Source organism: Geotrypetes seraphini, chromosome 1 (genome assembly GCF_902459505.1).
Source record: "Geotrypetes seraphini chromosome 1, aGeoSer1.1, whole genome shotgun sequence".
In the NCBI taxonomy this organism is placed as follows: domain Eukaryota; kingdom Metazoa; phylum Chordata; class Amphibia; order Gymnophiona; family Dermophiidae; genus Geotrypetes; species Geotrypetes seraphini.
This window is the reverse complement of record NC_047084.1, coordinates 221,024,894-221,047,643: the sequence shown is the minus strand read 5'-3', so window position 1 is coordinate 221,047,643 and position 22,750 is coordinate 221,024,894. Positions and strand designations below refer to the sequence as shown.

The 22,750-nt window shown below is 45.9% G+C and overlaps 1 protein-coding gene across 2 annotated transcripts in view; it reads left to right on the top strand.

The window, feature by feature from the left end:
- Positions 1-22,750, top strand: part of TMEM33 (transmembrane protein 33) — a 52,423-nt gene that overhangs the window by 1,917 nt on the left and 27,756 nt on the right. For both annotated transcript variants that reach the window (XM_033946499.1, XM_033946508.1), the window contains exons 3-4: positions 2,769-2,863; positions 22,296-22,483. In XM_033946499.1, coding sequence (XP_033802390.1) covers positions 2,769-2,863; positions 22,296-22,483 — 283 coding nt within the window. The remainder of the gene's footprint in view (positions 1-2,768; positions 2,864-22,295; positions 22,484-22,750) is intronic.

The following is a 22,750-nucleotide window of genomic DNA, read 5'->3' as shown; positions in this document are numbered from 1 at the left end:
CTGTGTGGAACACTGTCAAAGGCTTTGCTAAAATCTATGTACACCACATCTCGCGCATTCCCTCTATCCAATTCTCTAGTCACTCAATCAAAGAAATTGATCAGATTTGTCTGACCAGATGCTGCTGATAGAGACTGCCAAACAAAAAACTGAGAAAATCAGAGGTAATTTAGAAAAACAACTTGATATGTTTAAGGTATAGAGCAATAATTTTGAAATAGTGATACAGGATGTACATATAAAAATGGGGTCTTTTAAGAAAGATATCAGAGTTAATAAAATTGAAAAAAATTCTAAAGGGACATTTCAGATTATAATAAGTCCCATATTCCCTTGGCCTAAGTCCAAAACCCCTATGCAATATAGATGCATCCTGAGATCAGTTTCTAGACCAAGAATAGAAGTAAGCACTAAGCTAAAATCACAACCAAAGATCCAACATGCTAGTTACTGAAGAAGTAGAAAATGCATCCGCATTTATACTTCCCACTTTTATAGTTCCCACTATCCAGCCCCTCAGGCTACACTCGTGCAGCACCGGTCAGTCCCCCAACACCATGCATATCTATATCGGCTAGTCCCATAGTTCCACAAATCAGTATCACTTCCAAATCTTTTTTAGAACAGTTCTGGACAACAGAAGGCCCGCAGAGAATGTGAGAATGGGTGTTACCCCCACACAGATCCTTCTCCAGAGGATGAGGGAGAGGCAGAGGGAGGGGGGAGAGGGAACTCTTACATGCCCCTACCACACAAGATGTGGTAGAAGAAATACCAGTTATTTTGCCTTTATTACATCTTACGAGAATTTGTTTTACAAAAAAGGGTTATCCTTTATTCCTACTCATAGTATGGTCCATTTCAGACAAGAATATGTCTCTCTAGGACAGTGGTCTCAGACCCATTGTAAGACCACATTTTGGATTTGTAGGCACTTGGAGGGCCTCAGAAAAAAATAGTTAATGTCTTATTAAAGAAATGACAATTTTGCATGAGGTAAAACTCTTTATAGTTTATAAATCTTTCCTTTTGGCTAAAAGTCATAATAATTTATAGCTAAAGAGACATATAATAATAATAATTTTATTCTTATATACCGCCACACCACATAGTTCTAGGCGGTTTACATCAAAGAGGACTGCACAATCAGTGAAAAATATAATTGACATAAGAATACATTCAGGAACAAGAAACTTTTATTTTACTTTTGTGATTATGATAAACATACTGAGGGCCTCAAAATATTACCTGGCAGGAATAGACAGCAGATAAAGACAGATTGTTCACCCTCTCCAAAGTAGGGAGAACAAAAGGGCACTCTCTAAAGTTGAAAGGGGATAGATTCCGTAAGAAAGTTCTTTTTCACCCAGAGAGTGGTAGAAAACTGGAACGCTCTTCCGGAGTCTGTTGCAGGGAAAAACACCCTCCAGGGATTCAAGACAAAGTTGGACAAGTTCCTGTTAAACTGGAACATACGCAGGTGAGGCTGGACTCATTAGAGCACTGGTCTTTGACCTGGGGGCCGCCGCGTGAGCGGACTGCTAGGCACGATGGACCACTGGTCTGACCCAGCAGTGGCAATTCTTATGTTCTTTTGCATGTGGCCCCCAGGCTGCGAGTTTGAGACCACTGCTCTAGGAGGAAACTATAGATATGTCACTATTTCTCAAACTCTGATACATTACGGTGCTAGAAAAAAAGCCAGGTGTCTCAAATCCTAGATTTTTTTTGCAGAAAGAAAAAAAAAAGGGGGGGGGGAGGCTGGGCAGATAACTGTTTCAGCTTTCAACACCCTGAAGGTGTATTATGTGATTCTTATTATTATTAGGATTTTTTTTAATATACCGCCTATCAAGGTTATCTAAGCGGTTTTTACCATCAGGTACTCAAGCATTTTCCCTATCTGTCCCGGTGGGCTCACAATCTATCTAACATACCTGGGGCTATGGAGGACTGAGTGACTTGCCCAGGGTCACAAGGAGCAGCGCGGGGTTTGAACCCACAATCCCAGGGTGCTGAGGCTGTAGATCCAACCACTGCACCACACACTCCTCCCTCTTCTTGTACAGGACAGATGGTGGGAAAGTTGGTGATGGTTCAAAAGTGATGTTTTTGAGGGATACTGTACATTAGACCCCTGGATCTAAATGTAGTTGGTTCTGGGACCCCTCAGGGTTCTTACCTAGAAGAGAGTTTTTTCTTGCAAGGCAATTTCTACCAATTGTAGAGAAACTTAAGATTTCCAGAGACAGGGTCTCTCTGTGTTTCATATCTTTTTTTTTTTTTTTTTACTTCATGCCTCTTCACTCTGAAATGGCAACATGTTTCTTAAGAGCTTTGAAGGTAAAACATGATAGGAATGGTTTCTTCAGTGCACCCACAACTCATTGTTCTCTGAAATTGGTCTCTGGCTTAACAACATTTTCCTTATTTTATTTATGATTAACTAATCAAGTCCTAGCCTAAAGAACTTGCCAGTTGTGCTAGGCTTGTCTCACAAATACTAAAAGTAGCATCTTATATTGTAGAAATGTATCTGGTTTAGGGGTGTCAAGTAAAGGTATGCTGTAGGTAGTTGGAACATGCTTAGTGACTCTTCAATAATACTTTTTCCCTATTAGTCTGTTAATATAGGCAGTCAGTAATGTTTACAATATAGGATTTTAAAACCATGAAAGGACTTATTTTACATGGCCTTATTAGCAAGCCAGAACAATCGTCTCTTCATTCTGGTAATATGCACTTTTTTCCCCATTTTTTTAAAATAGCAATTTATGCTGGCAAATAAATTGGATACAGCAATGTGGGTTTCCCGGTTGTTCACAGTGTACTGCTCAGCTTTATTTATCCTTCCTCTTTTAGGGTAAGTGTTTATGGTTTTGGTTTATCTATTTTGATTGGTTCACATCAGATATCATGCATTTTTAATTGTTCACTTCAGCAGCAAAACAAAACAAAAAATTCCATGGGGTTGGAGAGAATGAAGATAAGGCTAATCATTCTTCCAGTTTTTCATTAATCTTTTGACAAAAAGGAGGGAGAGGTTGCCTTATGTTGGTATTCTTAATTTGAAGCTGCAGGAACCAGTGACAGCTCCCTTGCTCTCTTTTCCTAATGCACTTTCTTCTTTTCATCTGCTCTAGAGTTTTGTGGCTTAGCTGCCTTTAACTTGTATTTTCTACCTGCATCAGGTAGTCTCACTGACTGAGTTGCATAGTGCCAAAACTCCTTTGCTTTTTTCATGTGACTGAGAATAGCGCAAAAGTGTGGGCACTGGCTGGCTTGAGTTTGCTGAGAGCCATGCAGTTTTGAGGAAAACCCCCCTAGAACAGTTTGTTCTGGAGGTAACACAGACAGTGAGCTGCTGAAGGAGGGGAGGGTAAGGTAACGAGATAGAATGAGAGTGTGAACAGAATGGTGAAAGCTGAATGATGCTTAGAGAATGACATGGGGATGGAGACCCATAGTAAATCCGTGGTAATATTTAAAAAAATTTACACATTTTCCAAAGTTATGGGAGCAAAACTTTTAACTGCCCCATGGGAACAGTAAAAAGCTTTGTTCTCACAGTAAAAAATAAAACTGTGATTTAGAGAATGACAAGGTGGCTGTTACCCGCAGCTAGCTGCAGGTAATTCGCTAAAATGGTAGGGAAAAATCTATGTTCACAGTGGCTACGGGGACAAGGCCATTCACCGCCCCATGGAGCAGCGAATGGCCTTGACTCCGCAGTTAAGGGAGGGAATGCGCGCGGTCACCTATCGCTCTCCCTTTCTCCTTACTGATTGCTGCTACCACCTAGTCCCAACATCTCCCTACTCCCTCCCTGCCCCTTACCTTCGTGGCCTGCGATTTCTAAACTGCCTTCTTACAGCAGCCGGAGCGTTGAAACTGCGTGTGGCTGCCGTAAAGGTCATCTCTGACACAGCCGGAAGTTGCAATATGCAACTTCAATGCTCTGGCTGCTGTAAGAAGGCAGTTTAAAAATCGCAAGCCACGAAGGTAAGGGGCAGGGAGGTTTGTTGGCACAGTTGTGAACTGCAAGCAGGAAACACTCCATTTGCCTGTCAGGCCAAGGCCTGTTGTCCGGGGGGAGGGGCGCAGATGCATGGCAGAAGCAGCTAAGAGGTGTTCTTGCTGCAGGGGGGTTGAAAGCGCCACGAAGGTAAGGGGCAGGGAGGGAGAAAGGGAGGAAACGTGTGGTGGAGAGGAACAGATGCTGAAGGGAAATGGGGAAGAGAGATTGGGAGAAGACGCTGAAGGGAAATGGGGAACAGAGAGTGGGGAGAAGATGCTGAAGGGAAATGGAGAACAAAGAGTGGGGAGAAGATGCTGGCAGGGAGAAGACAGAGATGACAGACTATGGGGGGAGTGGAGGGAAGAAGATGGGTGCCAGACCAATTGGGGGGGGGAAGGGAGAGGTACAGTAACAGAGCAAATGGAAGACGCAGAGAGAAGAGAGACAGTGGATGGAAAGAATTGAATGAAAAGATGAGGAAAGCAGAAACCAGACAACAAAGGTAGAAAAAAAAATTCTATTTCTTTTTTTTTTGCTTTAGGATATTAGTTGTGTTGATAAAAATTTATAAACAAAGCCCTGCTACCTGAACATCTCTTTCTCTGGTTCAACAGCCAGAACTTTGATTTATAAGGAAGGAATAAGCTAAATATTGCAGTACTGAGGCTTGTATGGATGCTGTGGGGGACGGGGCGGTGAAGGGGACAATGGTCCGGGGACAGGGCAGTGACGGGGACAGATTTTTTCCCCGTGTCATTCTCTACTGTGATTAATGCTCCTGAAAGTCTGGTATCTGTGTCTTCCTCCCTCTCTTCCCTTCCTGCCATGGTATATCTATCTTATGGAGCCCCAACGGCAATCCCCACATGCTTGCTTCAGGGTCTTCCTTTGTCAGTGTCCTGCCTTCTGATGCAACTGCCTATTTCCACAAAACAGGAAGTTGTCTTGTTCATGATTTATAAAATGATAGTTGGACAGATGTGATGGGGTAGAGTCGCTGTCACCCCAATCCCCGCTGAGAGAAAACTGCTTGGAGAAGCCCTATGTTAAAACCTGCTGGGTATAGGCTCTTCCCAGCAGGCCAAGTGAATGAAGCTCATTTGCATGTTGGACCTAGTTGGAACAGATCTCACTGAGAGAATTAGGAGCTTGTAGACAAGACCCAGAGTCCAAAAAGACAAGTGAGGGAGAGTTCCTGGCAACAAGAACTCCAAGCGACCTTTGGGGGGATGCATGCTAGCACCTGCCTAACTCCTATTAAACTCAAACCTGAATTGACCGGTGAACAGTGGGTCCATGGGGACCAAGATACCAGAAGAGCCAAATTGACTGGTGACTAGTGGGTCCATGGGGACCAACATACCAGAAGAGCTGAATTGACTGGTGACCAGCAGGTCCGTGGGGACCAAGGTACCAGGAGACCCAAGGGACTGTAAATGATAGGTATTGACCGGAAAAGACCTGAGTGACAGTAAGTGACCAGTGGTGGCTGGAGGAGACCAGAGAGAAACAGATGCCCGAGTGACCACTCAACATAATTTGTGACAGTGGTGGGATCTCAAAATCACAAGCAAAAAGTCCAGGAATATGACCTCGGAAAAAGTGATTAGCAGAGCAACTTCAGGCCCAACAGGAGAGCATGGAGTGCTGCTTTGCCCAGACTCATGAACAACAATGGCAAAAACATCAGCCCATGTAGAGCTGTTAGACATACAAGCTAAAGAACTGCAGCATCTAACAGATTGGGCCCAAATCCTTTCCTCTCATCCAAACTAGAGTCCTGAATATATAGGGAGAAAATCCCTAGCCAGAGCTGGAGATTGGACTAAACAGTTAACGCTAACGAAACTGGGCCTGGAGGACAACCCAGATGGTTTCTAGCCACATTTGAAAGAGTTGCCACAGAAGCCCAATGTCCCAGGGACCAGTGGGCTATCAGATTAGGTGCTTACTTAACCAGGGAGGCCCAAGCAGCATACAGGGTCCTGGATATGGCAAGAGTACAATCGCCCACCTGTGGTCTCCTGCCTTCGCATGATCTGGTGATTTCAAGACTTGAAGATGGGGAGGGTGGCATCTTCACAGATCAATCGGGCACATCGTAAGGATTCCCTTTATATTGGAGAGGGAAGATTTCCAGGATAAAGGTTGATTATCCCAGGACAAGCAGGCAGGTATTCTCACTAGTGGGTGATGTCATCCGACAGAGCCCCGACACGGACATCTTGAAAGCATGTCTTGCTTGAAGAAACTTAGAAGTTTCGAGATGCCCGCACCGCGCATGCGCCAGTGCCTTCCCGCCCGATGTACCGGGCGTGTCTCCTCAGTTCTTTTCTTTCCGCGGAGCTGAGAAGTTTGTACTTCATTCTGCGCTGACTGAAATTCAGTTTTTGCCTTCTATTTACCCGCGTTTCTGTTTCTTTCTTTAATTTTATTTCAATTTTACTTTATTTTTCTAAAAAAAAACAAAAAACTTAAAATTATTTCTTCCGGCGGTTCGGCCGGGCCGGCCTAGCAGCTTCGACCTTGCAGCGTCGATTTTCCGGCCTATGTCCCGACCAATCACCGGTTTTAAAAAGTGCAGCAAGTGCCAGCGTGCGATTTCGCTGACGGACCCACACCGACGCTGCCTTCAGTGTCTTGGTCCGGAACACGTTCCGAAATCGTGCCGGCCTTGTTCCACGCTCACTGCGCGCTCGTTTAAGCGGCGCTGCTTGCTCTGGGAGTCGATGTTCAAGATGGAGACTGCCAAGGACATCTCTACTACTGCGGCTGTTGAGGTTTCGCCGGTCCGTTCGAAACCTGCATCAATGACTCCTGCATCGTGAAGCCCGCATCGTTCACACCGGCTTCAGCATCGTGTTCAGCATCGGCGCCTGCTTCCGTCTCCTCGGTTCAGGTACCGCCTTCCACTGTTCCTCCGGTGGTCATCAAAGTGCCTAAAGCTAGCAAGCAGAAGCACTTGGCCACGAAGGAACGCGAAGACCATACTGGAGGACCCCCTTTCGGTGCGGATCCCTCCATATCGGCTTCGCTTCGTTCCCTGCTAGAAGCTCAGTTTGTCGAGCTTATGCGCACTATGGGACCCCGGCTTATTGCCAACATTCACGGTGAGCTTCCGACCCCGGTTTCAGAGGGCGGTCCGCCCCCTCCCCCTCCTCCTCGTCGCTCAATCTCTCTACTCGACGAGGGGGATCGGCGGAGGGCGGCGGAATCCTCCAGGAGGGCTTCCCTTCCTGAGATGCCACCTTTGGAGCCCATCACACCTCCACGCCAACAGGGTGCTAGGGCGGCTCCTGATAATCGTAGTCCTGGGCATACTGCATCGCAGGAGGAGTTCTTCCGCACTCCATACCAGACCTGGGTGGCGCTGCGTGAATCCGCATCTCTGCCACCTCTACGATCCACTGCATCAAGCCCTATCCATTCCTTTGAGGCTTCGAAGGACCACTCGATGCATAGAAGATCTCGTTCTCCGTCCCGTCACCGGGAGGGGCATCGATCTCGACACTCTTCTCGGCACTCCTCACGTCATTCGGAGGTGTCCCCGCAGAAGAAGATGCAGCGTTTGGGATACTCCTCGTCGGATTTGTCCCAGCCGGAAGGGCCGGAGTATGAGGAACCATCTACTTCCTATTCTCCCTGCCGATCTCAGCTCTCCCTGGACCCGGAGGCTTCCACGTCTTCTAGCCCGTCTCGTCGGCCGGCCTTGGCGGACCAACTGTCTTTCTCATCCTTTCTCCGACAAATGGCGGATGACTTGGATGTGACTTTGGACACTGGGTCAAAATATTCTAAAGAGTATTTGGACACCATGCATTTACCTCATCCTCCGGCGGAGACACTTCGGCTTCCTCTACACAAACTGCTGGACCAGACTTTCATGCACTGTTTTGAGACACCGTATTCCTTACCTGCAGTCCCCAGTAAACTGGATGCTCGATACCGCATCGTTCACCACAAGGGGTTTGAGGGAGCTCAACTTTCTCATCAGTCCCTTCTAGTCGAGTCCTCTCTCAAACGTTCTCATCCCTCCCAAGTCTATGCTTCCGTTCCTCCGGGCAGAGAGGGGAGAACGATGGATAAGTTTGGTAGACGTATCTATCAGAACTCGATGATGGCGACTCGAGTGCTCAACTACAACTTTTTCTTCTCTTCATACTTGGATTTTTTCTTGCCGGTGCTCCGCAAGTTCACTCCTTTCATCGATGCTCAGGCTCGTTTCCAGTTTGAAGAGGTGGTGGCGACCCTGTCCCAATTACGCCTTCAACTGATGCAATCCTCCTACGATGCCTTTGAGCTCTCGGCTCGAGCGGCGGCATGTTCGGTTGCCATGCGTCGTCTGGCATGGCTTCGAACCATCGATATGGATCCGAACCTCCAAGACAGACTTGCAAATGTACCTTGTGCAGGAGCGGATCTATTTGATGAGTCCATCGAAACTGTTACTAAAAAGCTGTCGGACCATGAAAAGTCTTTTCAGTCTATTCTACGTCCTAAACCGAAGCCTCAGCAGTCTCGTCCATCCAGACCGCCTCAAATTTACCAGCGGCGTTATCAACCGAGGCAGACTCCTCCTGCGAGACAGCCTGCGAAGAGACAGCCTCCGCAAAAGACTCAGCAGAAGCCTCAGATGCCGGCTGCACCCAAGGCTACTCAGCCTTTTTGACTCTCTTCCAGGGAGCATAACCGACGTTCTGTCTTCCACTGTTTTTCCCATAGGGGGTCGTCTCCATCATTTTTGTCATCGATGGGAGGCGATCACCACAGACCTTTGGGTCCTTACCATCGTAAGAGAGGGATACGCTCTTCATTTCCAACGGGTCCCCCCGGACCACCCTCCAAGAGAGTATCCTTCAAACTTAACGCAGACCGCTCTTCTTCTCCAGGAGGCCCAAGCTTTGCTTCGGCTTCGGGCCGTCGAGCCGGTCCCGTTAGATCAGCAAAACCAAGGGTTTTACTCCAGGTATTTCCTAGTTCCGAAGAAGACGGGCGATCTGCGGCCCATTTTGGACCTTCGAGTCCTCAACAAGTTTTTGGTCAAGGAGCGGTTCCGTATGCTGACCCTTGCCTCTCTCTATCCCCTCCTCGAGCAGAACGATTGGTTATGCTCTCTGGACCTCAAGGAGGCCTACACTCACATCCCGATTCATCCGGCCTCCCGCAAGTTCCTCAGATTTCGGGTGGGACATCTACATCTGCAGTATCGAGTGCTTCCATTTGGCCTTTCCTCTTCGCCCAGAGTCTTCACGAAGTGTCTGGTGGTGGTGGCCGCTGCACTCCGGAACATGGGTCTTCAGGTGTTTCCATACCTCGACGACTGGCTCATCAAGGCCCCGTCGGCCCCAGAGGTCATTTCGGCGACCTTGACCACGATTTGTTTTCTGCAGAACTTGGGCTTCGAGATCAACTTTCCCAAGTCACATCTTCAGCCCACCCAGACTCTCCCCTTCATCGGGGCGGTCCTGGATACCATCCAACTTCGAGCGTTCCTTCCTCCTCAACGCATGGATGCTCTTCTTCTACTCTGCCAGTCGGTGTCTTCTCGCCCGTCCATCTCAGCGAGACACATGATGGTCCTCTTGGGTCACATGGCATCCACAGTTCATGTGACGCCTTTTGCCAGACTACATCTCAGAATTCCTCAATGGACCTTGGCATCTCAGTGGACTCAGGTGTCCGACCCATTGTCCCGCCACATTGTAGTCACTCCTGCTCTACGGCAGTCTCTTCTTTGGTGGATGACCTCTTCGAATCTATCCAGAGGTTTGCTGTTTCACTCTCCTCCCCACCAGAAGGTTCTCACGACCGATTCATCATGGGGAGCTCATCTGGATGGTCTTCGCACTCAGGGGTTCTGGACCAGTGCGGAACGACTCCATCAAATCAATCTTCTGGAGCTCAGAGCCATCTTCAATGCTCTTCAGGCTTTTCAACATCTGCTTCACGACATGGTAGTCCTAATTCGCACCGACAATCAGGTCGCCATGTATTATGTAAACAAGCAAGGGGGCACGGGCTCGGCCTCCCTTTGCCAGGAAGCTCTTCGAGTCTGGGATTGGGCGGTCCGCCACAACACCTTCCTCAGGGCTGTCTACATTCAGGGGAAGGACAATGTCTTGGCAGACAAATTGAGCCGTCTTCTCCAACCTCACGAATGGACGCTCAATTCCAAACCCCTTCATCAGATATTTGCACAATGGGGGACACCTCAGATAGACCTCTTTGCAGCCCCCCACAACTTCAAGCTGCCTCAGTTTTGCTCCAGGATCTACACTCCTCTCCGCCTCGAGGCAGACGCTTTTCTGCTGGATTGGGAGAATCGCTTCCTATATGCGTTTCCTCCTTTTCCTCTCATTCAGAAGACTCTGGTCAAGTTGAGATCAGACCATGCCACCATGATTCTAATTGCTCCTCGGTGGCCCAGACAACCTTGGTTCTCCCTTCTACTTCAACTCAGCAGCAGGGAGCCCATACTTCTTCCAGTGTTTCCTTCACTTCTCACTCAACATCAAGGTTCACTACTTCATCCCAATCTGCAGTCCCTCCACCTGACAGCTTGGTTCCTTTCAACATAACTCCTCACCAGTTTTCTCAAGCAGTGAGGGAGGTTTTGGAGGCTTCCAGGAAGCCTGCTACTCGACAATGCTACTCCCAAAAATGGACTAGATTCTCCTCCTGGTGTATTTCCAATGCCACGGAACCTCAGCGAGCTTCCCTTTCTTCTGTATTGGACTACCTTTTACACCTATCTCAGTCTGGTCTCAAATCTACCTCCATACGAGTCCACCTGAGTGCTATTGCGGCTTTCCATCAGCCTCTACAGGGGAAACCTTTGTCTGCTCATCCTGTGGTTTCCAGATTTATGAAAGGTCTTTTTCATGTCAACCCTCCTATCAAACCTCCTCCTGTGGTTTGGGATCTCAATGTTGTCCTGTCTCATCTCATGAAGCCTCCGTTTGAACCTCTCAACAAGGCTCCACTTAAGTATCTCACCTGGAAGGTGGTTTTTCTGGTGGCCCTCACGTCTGCTCGCCGCGTCAGTGAGCTTCAGGCCCTAGTGGCGGATCCACCGTTCACTGTATTCCATCATGACAAGGTGGTTCTTCGTACTCATCCGAAATTCCTGCCTAAAGTGGTCTCTGAATTTCACATCAACCAATCCATCGTGCTTCCAGTGTTCTTTCCAAAGCCTCATTCTCATCCTGGGGAAGCTGCTTTGCACACTCTGGACTGTAAACGTGCTTTAGCTTTCTACTTGGATCGCACAAAGCCTCACAGAACTGCTCCTCAACTTTTCGTCTCCTTTGATCCAAACAAGTTGGGACGACCTGTATCGAAGCGCACCATCTCTAACTGGATGGCGGCTTGTATCTCTTCCTGCTATGCCCAGGCTGGATTATCCCTTCCCTGTAAGGTCACAGCCCATAAGGTCAGAGCAATGGCGGCCTCTGTAGCCTTCCTCAGATCGACACCGATTGAGGAGATTTGTAAGGCTGCCACTTGGTCCTCGGTTCATACATTCACCTCTCATTATTGTCTGGACACTTTTTCCAGACGGGATGGACAGTTTGGCCAAACAGTGTTACAAAATTTATTCTCTTGAAATTGCCAACTCTCCCACCATCCCATTGGGGTTAGCTTGGAGGTCACCCACTAGTGAGAATACCTGCCTGCTTGTCCTGGGATAAAGCAATGTTACTTACCGTAACAGTTGTTATCCAGGGACAGCAGGCAGCTATTCTCACGTCCCACCCACCTCCCCTGGGTTGGCTTCTCAGGTTAGCTACCTGAACTGAGGAGACACGCCCGGTACATCGGGCGGGAAGGCACTGGCGCATGCGCGGTGCGGGCATCTCGAAACTTCTAAGTTTCTTCAAGCAAGACATGCTTTCAAGATGTCCGTGTCGGGGCTCTGTCGGATGACATCACCCACTAGTGAGAATAGCTGCCTGCTGTCCCTGGATAACAACTGTTACGGTAAGTAACATTGCTTTTTGAGAGGGTGTCTTAATATTAGCCTATGCTGAAAGGGGCGTGCAGCAACAGTTGTGATAAACTGTCTCATGTTGAAAGAACCGGTCTGAAATGGCCATGCTGAACTGGGTGCACTGAAACGGCCACACTGAGCTGGCTGTGCTGAATCGTCCCATTTCCACTGAGAGAGCCAAATTGACTGATGACCAGTGGGTCCACGGGGACCAAGGTACTGGGAAAGCCGAATTGACCAGTGGGCCCACAGGGACCAAGATACCGGGAGACATAGAAACATAGAAGATGACGGCAGATAAGGGCATAGCCCATCAGGTCTGCCCACTCTACTGACCCACCCCCAAGTCTACTATCCTAGGGATCCCACTCCTGATGAAAGGTTCCCTTGGCTTAATCCTCTAAGGGATCCCACATGGGCATCCCATTTGCTCTTAAATTCTTGCACGCTGTTTGCCTCGATCACCTGCACCGGGAGCTCGTTCCAAGGATCAACCACTCTCTTGGTGAAGAAATATTTCCTGGTGTCGCCATGAAATTTCCCGCCTCTGAGTTTGAGCGGATGCTCTCTTGTGGCTGAGGGTCCTTTGAGAAAGAGAATCTCTTCTTCCATCTCGATACGGCCGGTAATATATTTAAACGTCTCGATCATGTCTCCTCTCTCCCTACGTTCCTCGAGTGAGTACAGCCGCAAATTTTTCAGCTTTCCTCGTACGATAGATCCTTGAGCCCCGAGAACATCCTAGTGGCCATCCGTTGTAACATAGAAACATAGAAATAGACGGCAGATAAGGGCCCACGGCCCATCTAGTCTGCCCACCTTAATGTCCCTCCCCTACCTTTGCCCTGTGAAGAGATCCCATGTGCCGATCCCATTTGGCCTTAAAATCAGGCACGCTGCTGGCCTCAATCACTTGTAGTGGAAGACTATTCCAGCGATCAACCACTCTTTCAGTGAAAAAGAATTTCCTGGTGTCACCTCGTAGTTTCCCGCCCCTGATTTTCAATGGATGCCCTCTTGTTGTCGTGGGACCCTTGAAAAAGAAGATATCTTCCTCCGCCTCGATGCGGCCCGTAAGATACTTGAACGTCTCGATCATGTCCCCCCTCTCTCTGCGCTCCTCGAGCGAGTATAGCTGTAATTTGTCAAGCCGTTTTTCGTATGGTAGATCCTTGAGTCCCGAGACCATCTGGGTGGCCATTCTTTGCACCGACTCCAGTCTCAGCACATCCTTGCGATAATGCGGCCTCCAGAATTGCACACAGTATTCCAGGTGGGGCCTCACCATGGATCTATACAATGGCATAATGACTTCCGCCTTACGACTGACGAAACCCCTTCGTATGCAGCCCATGATTTGTCTTGCCTTGGACGAAGCCTGCTCCACTTGATTGGCAGACTTCATGTCCTCACTGACGATTACCCCCAAGTCTCGTTCTGCTACCGTTTTTGCTAGGATCTCGCCATTAAGGGTATAAGACTTGCATGGATTCTGGCTGCTCAGGTGCATAACTTTGCATTTTTTTGGCATTGAAGTTGAGTTGCCATGTCCTAGACCATCGCTCCAGTAGGAGTAGGTCGTGCATCATGTTGTCGGGCACTGAATCTTCATCTGTTGTGCATTTGCCCACTACATTACTCAGTTTGGCGTCATCGGCGAATAATGTTATTTTACCTCGAAGCCCTTCTGCCAAGTCTCTTATAAAGATGTTGAATAGGATTGGGCCCAAGACTGAGCCCTGTGGTACTCCACTAATCACCTCCGTCATTTCGGAGGGGGTGCCGTTCACCACCACCCTTTGGAGCCTACCTCCAAACCAGCTCCCAACCCATTTCGTCAATGTGTTACCTAATCCTATAGAACTCATCTTGCTCAGTAACCTGCGGTGTGGTATGCTATCGAATGCTTTGCTAAAGTCCAGGTACACGATGTCCAGGGACTCCCCAATATCCAGCTTCCCCGTTACCCAGTCAAAGAAGCTGATCAGGTTGGATTGGCAGGATCTCCCCTTAGTAAATCCATGTTGTCGGGGATCCCGTAGATTCTCTTCATCCAGGATCTTATCTAATTGGTCCAGGATCTTATCTAATTGTACCGACTCTACTCTCAGCACATCTTTTCGGTAGTGTGGCCTCCAGAATTGCACACAGTATTCCAAATGAGGCCTCACCATGGTTCTGTATAATGGCATTATGACTTCAGGCATCTGGCTGACGAAACTCCTGCGGATGCAATCTAACAACTGTCTTGCCTTAGATGAAGCCTTCTCCACATGATCAGCAGTTTTCATGTCTGCGCTGATGATCACTCCCAAGTCTCGTTCTGTTGAAGTTCTAGCTAAGGTCTCACCATTCAAGGTGTAAGTTCTGCACGGATTTCTGCTGCCGAGGTGCATGATCTTGCATTTCTTAGCATTGAAGCCCAGCTGCCAGGTCGAGGACCAAAGCTCCAACAAATGTAGGTCCTGTGTCATACTATCGGGTGAATTGCCATCTCTCACTATATTGCATAGTTTGGCGTCGTCAGCGAATAACGTTACCTTACCTTGAAGCCCCTGAGTTAGGTCACCTATGAATATGTTGAGAAGGAGCGGGCCCAAGAATGAGCCCTGCGGTACTCCACTGGTCACCTCTGATGTTTTAGAGAGGGTACCATTAACTACCACCCTCTGAAGTCTGCCACTCAGCCAGTCATTGACCCATGTAGTTAGTGTTTCTCCCAGCCCCATTGATTTCATCTTGCTCAACAGCCTGCGAAAGCTTTGCTGAAGTCTAGGTATACGACGTCCACGGATTCTCCCAAGTCTAACTGTTTTGTTACCCAGTCAAAGAAGCTGATGAGATTGGATTGGCAGGTCCTACCCTTGTTGAATCCGTGTTGACTGGGATCCCGTAGATTCTCCTCATCCAAGATTGCGTCTAATTTACGTTTGATTAATGTTTCCATGAGTTTGCATACTATTGATGTGAGACTCACCGGTCTGTAGTTTGCAGCCTCTGCCCTGCAACCCTTTTTGTGCAGTTGAATGACGTTGGCTGTTTTCCAGTCTATGGGGACTCTCCCCAAACTTAGGGAGAGATTGAAGAGTCCTAATAGCGGTTCTGCCAGGACATCACGCAGCTCACTGAGCACCTGAGTGACCGAAAGAGACCCAAGTAGCTGAGAAGATAAGGAATAAGAGGTTACAAAAGATCACAGAAAGAGGAAGATGGGCAAAAATATCTGGAAAAGTTAAGAGAGGCTGGTCATGTAGTCAGGAAAGCAAAGATGCAAATGGAAGAAAAAAATAGCTGACATGGTAAAACGAGGAGACAACATTTTTTAGATATATTAGTGATGGAAAGAAGTGCAAAAGTGGCATTGTGGAACTCAAAGGTGAAGGGGAGAAATATGTAGAAGCTGTTAAAGAAAAGGATGAATTACTTAACAAATATTTCTGTTTTTTGTTTACAGCTGAAGCGCCAGGAGCGGGACAGTAGAAGACAAACGTGAATAGGGATGAAGGAGTGGTAGACCCTGATTGCTTTTCAGAGGATTGTGTTTGTGAGAAACTAACTAAAATAAAGGTAGACAAAGCGATGGGGCCGGATGGTGTACATCCGAGGGTGCTGAAGGAACTTAGGGAAGTTCTGGTTGCTCCGCTGACTGACCTTTTCAATGAATCTCTAGAGTCTGGAGTGGTATCAGAGGACTGGAGAAGGGCAGATGTGGTCCCTCTCCACAAAAGTGGAAGTAAGGAAGAAGTAGGGAATTACAGGCCGGTAAGTCTGACTTCTGTTTTAAGCAAATTAATGGAAATCCTTTTAAAACAGGTCAAGTCTCTGGAATCCTGTGGATTATAGAATCAAAGGCAACATGGTCTCACTAGAGATAGGTCTTGACAAACAAATCTGATCAATATCTTTGACTGGGTGACCGGAGTGTGCTAGATGTGGTGTATTTAGATTTTAGCAAAGTTTTTGACAGTGTTCCACACAGACGTCTAATAAATAAACTGAGTGCTCTCGGGATGGGTCCCAAAGTGACGAGCTGGGTCAAGAACTTTTTGAGTGGAAGACAACAGAGGGTAAGGATCAATGACAGAGGGGTCAATAGAGATCACTTTGAGGAAAGGGATGTTACCAGTGGTGTGCCTCAAGGTTCTGTTCTTGGGCCTTTTCATTTTAACATTTATATAAACGATATTGCTAAAGGGCTGTCAGGTAAGTTTTGCTTCTTTGCGGCTAGTTATATTATATCCCACGTACCTATCTCAGGCTTTCTTAAATTCAGACACAGTCTGTGTCTCCACTACCTCTTCTGGGAGATTGTTGTTTGCTTCACAATTAAATAACTGTTCAATTGATTCAGAGTCTGACTGGTGACATCAAGATTAAGGAATTAGGAGTTGGCTGAGCAGGAAACTCTTGCAGTGGCCAGTAACTTAGGGAAGTCCTTGCTTCAGTACAAAAACCTGAGGACTATGCAGAGAGCTGTATCTGTATAGTAGAAGTTAGACAGCAACAAGAAGGATGAGGATAAAGTAGAGATCTTTGGATTTGGCCAGGAGCAGGTCATCTGCAATAGAGTAGATACCCAGGATGGTGTGAATAACATGAAGAAAGACCTGGTGAAGCATGAAGAATGGTCTAAAATTTGGCAGCTAAAATTTAATGTTAAGAACTGCAAGGTCATGCATTTGGGCTGCAAAAATCCAAGGGAACAGTTTAGGGGATGAAGAACTTATGTACACGACAGAAGAGCGGGACTTGGGTATGATTGTATGTGATGAACTTAAGGTGGCTAAACAGGTTGAAAAGGTGATGGTGAAAGTTAGAAGGATGCTAGAGTACATAGGAAGAGGTACGGCCAGTAGGAAAAAGGAGATATCGATGCCCCTGTATAAGACTTTGGTGAGACCTCATGTGGAATATTATGTACAATATTATGTACAATTCAAAAAGATATAAAAGAATGGAGTAGGTCCAGAGTAAGGATACTAAAATGGTGCGTGGTCTTCATCATAAGGCGTATGGGGAAAGACTTAAAGATCTCAATCTATATACTTTGGAGGAAAGGCGAGAGCGGGGATATATGATAGAGACATTTAAATTCCTACATGATATAAATGCGCATGAGTCAAGTCTCTTTCATTTGAAAGGAAGCTCTGGAATGAGAGGGCATAGGATGAAGTTAAGAGATAATAGACTCAGGAGTAATCTAAGGAAATACTTTTTTCAGAAAGGGTGGTAGATGCATGGAACAATCTCCCAGAAGAGGTAGTGGAGACACAGACTGTGTCTGAATTTAAGAAAGCCTGAGATAGGTACGTGGGATATAATATAACATAAAAATTTACTTCTATACTGTATTCACTGTTAAGTTCTAAGCGGTTCACAAAAGAAAAATAATACAGAAGAATGAAAAGTTGTAATCACCTAAGTATCTAGAGAACAAGTACATTTTCAAATGTCTCCTAAATAATTGGTAGTTTGCAAGGTTTATTAAAAATTTGATTAATCGCCTAGACCAGTGTTCTTCAACCTTTTTACACCTATGGACCGGCAGAAATAAAAGAATTATTTTGTGGACCGGCATCGGTCTGTGGAGAACACTGGGCTAAGTTGTGGGCCAGACCCCACCCATCTCTACCCAATCTCCACCCCAGACCCCGCCTCCATAATAGTACTAGTTGTAACACTATTTTTTCCATTCATTTTTCATAGATACACACAATATAATCTTATTAACAACACATAATGGTTAACCACAACATTAAACTACACAAAGCACACTGACAGCAGATGTAAATTCTCAAAATTGACATAATTCAATCACTAAATTAAAAAATAAAATCATTCCCCCCTACCTTTGTTGTCTCCCTCCCTCCATGCTATGCCTTACCTTCTGGCCTGCTCCCACTTGGCCATTTTATGCCACCCCCGGTGTTATCTTCAGGACAGCTCCCTCTTCCTCATTGATGCAGTGCACAAAGCTGCAGGCAGCGGCTCCTTGCGCGTCCCGTGCCTCATCTGGAAGCTTTCCGGTTCAGGTGCAGGACGCTCATAGGAGCCACTGCCCCTGGCCTTTGTGCACTGAATCAGTGAGGAAGAGAGAGCTGGCTTGAAGATAACGCCGCATCGATCACACCATGGACCGGAGGTTGAATAACACTATTTTGGGCCTGATGCACGTGCTGGCCCTGTAGACCGGCAGCAAATTTCTGTGGCCTGTCACCGCTCCATGGACCGGTGATTGAAGAACACTGGCCAAGACAAAGTTTCAAGGCGGTTTACAATAAAAAGAACAGTAAGTTTAGTTTTTGTTTTTTACAAAGACCAACACTTAAAGACTCACAATTGAGACTAGAGACTTACAGATAAATTAAGATAAAAAAGGGAAGAGCTACAATGTAAAAATAGGAAAGTAACATAAACGGGAAAAACAAAAGGAATGGGAGCGTTAGAATCCATAGTTCAGCTAAAAAAAAGGCTAAAAGTAGTTGGTCATACAACATCCTTAAAAGGACGCTTAAACATTAAGGCCCTGATTCTGTATAGGACGCCCGGGAGAGGTGTCCTATACAGAATCGGGCCTAAACTAAACCCCGATTCTGTAACCGGCATCCATGGTACAGACGCCGGTTAGAGAATCGGGTTAGATTAGACATGGCCGCTACACTTATCGCAGCAAGGGATATGTATAGCGGCCGCCTGTCTGATCGACGGCAGGAGGATGGCCAACTCCTCCTGCCGGAACCCCCCGGACCTCCCTCCTCCCCAAACTGGTAATCGCCGGCAGGAGTATGCCCAGCTCCTCCTGCCGGAACCCCCCTGACCCCCCTTCCCCCCCAAACTGATAATCACCGGCAGGAGAATGCCCAACTCCTGCCGGAACCCCCCGAACCCCCCTCCCTCCCAAACTCGTAATCACCAGCAGGAGGATGCCCAACTCCTCCTGCCGGAACCCCCTGGACCCCTCTCCCCCCCAAACTGGTAATCGCTGGCAGGAGGATGACCAACTCCTCCTGCCGGAACTCCCCGGACCCCCCCTCCCCCCCAAACTGGTAATCGCCAGCAGGAGGATGCCCAACTCCTCCTGCCAGAAAGCCGGACCCCCTCCATGCTAACGACGACCTCCCCCAACTAACCTTTAAATGTTGGTCGGCTGGACAGGTCTTGCTGCCGTCCAGCTGACAGGCCCGCCTTGTGGAAATGAGACGGGCCCGCCCCTTCCCGGCCCATTCCCGCCAATCCTAAGGCCTAGCGGATCCGCCCATCCCCACTAATCCTAAGGCCTGATTGGCCCAGGCTAGGCACCTTCGGGGGAGAGTGAAGCCCAGTGGTTAAAGCTACAGCCTCAGCACCCTGAGGTTGTGGGTTCAAACCCACGCTGCTTCTTGTGACACTGGGCAAGTCACTTAATCCCCCCACTGCCCAGGTACATTAGATAGATTGTGAGCCCACCGGGAGAGACAGAGAAAAATGCTTGAGTACCTGAATAAATGCATGTAAACCGTTCTGAGCTCCCCTGGGAGAACGGTATAGAAAATTAAATAAAATAAATAAATAAATATGTAGATAAATTGATATTCTTAGGATGTATTAAGAAATAAGATATATAATGAGCTAATGTATTGTTAAAAGCTTGATTATACAACATTGATATTTTAAAAAGTATTTAAATTATTAATAAAGTGCTTTTGGAAGAAAAAAAAAAGATTTAAACCAAAACAGTGATGATTCTTCTCTTAGATCTAAGGGAGTAGCATTCCAAAGCAACGGGGCAGTGACTGAAAAGATAGATGTGCGCAATGTATATATATGGTTAAGTGAGCAAGATGTCGCGATTAGAGAAACTTAATCCATATCCCAAGCTTCTGCCTGGTATGATGGTATCTTTTAGATTTACACCCTTTGACCGATGGAAAGATAAATAATGCATGTGAACGTCTGGAATTTTTATTGTTAGTAAATGTGAAAGAATCTAAAAGATAATTAGGTGCCAAGCCAGTCAAGATCTTATAGCAGATATAACTGAACTTAAATCTAACCCGAGCTTCCATTGGAGTTCACAAAAAAAAGGAGTTACATGATCATACTTTTTCAAATTAAAAATAAGTCGAACCGCTGAGTTCTGAACAATACATAATCTGAGCAGGTTTTTTTGTGTGCCAGCCAGATGGACAATATTACAATAGTCCAGTTGACTCAGGACTAAAGATTGAACCAGCAGTCTAAATGAAGAGGCATCGAAATACGCTCTAATTGTCCACAGTTTCCATAATGTGTAAAAGTCTTTTCGGACCAAATAATCCACTTGGTTCTTCATAGTTAATGTCTGATACAAAATTACGCCCAAGATCTTAATGGTCTGTTGGACAGGATAGGTTATGAAATTCAGAATTAATGAAGTTTCAGTGCTATTTTGGTGTGGGGATACATTTTAAAAAATGTTTTTCCGAATTAAGCTTCAATTTAAATTCATTCATACACTGTTCAATAATTGAGAAGACTTCGGCAATCAAAGAAGAGATCTGCAATAAGGAACTCTAAGTGGGAATTAAAATGGTGATGATATCAGTATAACTAAACATCTTAATCCCAAGACACGATAATTTGTTACCCAATGAAGCCAGATAGACATTAAAAAGTAAAGGGGAAAGAGGAGAATCCTGTGGAACACCACATGGATTACTCCAATTGTTAGAAAAAACATCCTTAGAACGGATCTGATAAGTGCGCAGTGTAAGAAAGCCCCTGAACCAATTTAAAACTTTATCACAAATGCCTTTAGCCTCCAGACATTCTAATAACTTGGTATGATCAACTAAATCAAAGGCAGTGCTCAGGTCAAACTGCATTATGAGGGCATTAAAACCTTTACTGAACAGTTTATTGCAATAATCACTGTCTCAGTACTGTACAGAGATCTAAAACCTGATTGCGTTTCATGCAGATGGGAGTGATGTTCAAGTATTCTAATAACTGAGAATGAACTAAGCCTTCCAATATCTTCACAAAAAAAGGACTGGAAGCAATTGGCCTGTAATTTGTGACTGTTGCTATGGATTCTTTGGGATTTTTAGGTATAGGCATGATTTTAGATATAGGTGTGTCCTTCCGTTAAAGGTAACAGACCAGATTCTAGTAAACTGGTCAAATAGTCCAACAGAGCAAGTTGAGAATTTAGTGGAGCTGCTTTCATGACATAAAATGAATTTGCATACTTTCGATACAGTTTCCTATAATCTGCCCAATTTGGTTTCTTAAATGAACTCCAATTTAAATCTGCATCAATTCCATTTTCTTGAGGGATCTGAATATAAGAATCTGGGCTTTCAGTTTGTGAGCCCGAGCTTCTTAAGGTTTTAATTTTGGAGCTAAAATGATTAACTAGGTCATCAGCCATTGGAGGGGTAATATGTGTTGATTGAGTTTGATGGGTTAGATAAAATATGTTAGAAACTAACCTAAACAGCTCTTTAATTTATGATACTGATGAATAAATCTTGCCCAAATAAAATGCTTTACATTTATCTTTTATTAGTTTCTCTCTTAGAGTGGTTACTGTGGCTGGGCAGGCTAGATGGGCCATTTGGTCTTTATCTGCCATCATGTTTCTATGAGTGTCCAATGGTGACCAGGAGACCTGAGTGACCAGTTGGCAGTCTCTGCCAACAGTAACAAAGTGACCGCTTGCCAACAGTATATTGTTTTTATAATTTAATAAAATGATTTAAATATAAAATAACTGTTTGAGGCTTGTGTGGATGTAAATGGACTGAGCACACGGGGACAAACTTTGTCCTCATGTCATCATCTAAGGTAGTAGAGGTATTGGGTTTTGAAACTTAGTAGAATAGGAGTAGGAGCAGCCATGTAGGGGAGAATGTGTGGAAGACAAACTGGGGGGGGGGAAATGAGTGGGAGAACAGACTTTGTCTCTGAGCACACTGAATGGTTGTGCTGGTTTCATTAGACAAGCCCGCTGTACCTTCCCTTTCTCCCTGTTTAGAATGCCATCAGCTCTGTCCAGCAACTGTCTTGCTTGGCTTTCATACTTATGTTCTGATGTTTTGACAATATGGCTCACCATGTGAAAAAACAGAGATCACTGCCTTATTTTCCATGTTATTTACCATTTACAGCATTAGCAGTCATAGTATGGTTCCCATTTTTAAAACAACCATCATTTAGTATTGCTGGGTAAGAACTTAAGCAATTGTGATGCAATCTCCTAGTGAATAATATAGCCTGGTTCTTGTGTTGCTGTTTTATGGTAACCTGTCCTTTGCTGATTTACAGATTGCAAGAAGCAGCAAGCTTTTACCAGCGTGCCTTGCTGGCCAATGCTCTCACCAGTGCCCTTCGGCTCCACCAGCGTTTACCTCATTTCCAGTTAAGCAGAGCATTCCTAACCCAGGCTTTGTTGGAGGACAGCTGTCACTACCTATTGTATTCTCTCATCTTTGTCAACTCTTACCCTGTTACAAGTATCCTCAACATTTTCATTTTATGATGGTTTTTTTCTACAATTGGGTATTACAATCCAGTATTAAGAAAAATAAGGCAGATCAATGGGAGTAGGCTGCTATTCAGTAATGAAGAAATGAAAATGAAGCCCCAATCTTTATTAAACAAAAATCCTTGTTTAATACATATTTTCTAATAGATTTGTAAAAAACATAAGTGAATATTGATGACCTTTCTTCAAAATATTAGTCCTTTTAACCCTGGCCAGACCAGTCTAAATGAATAGT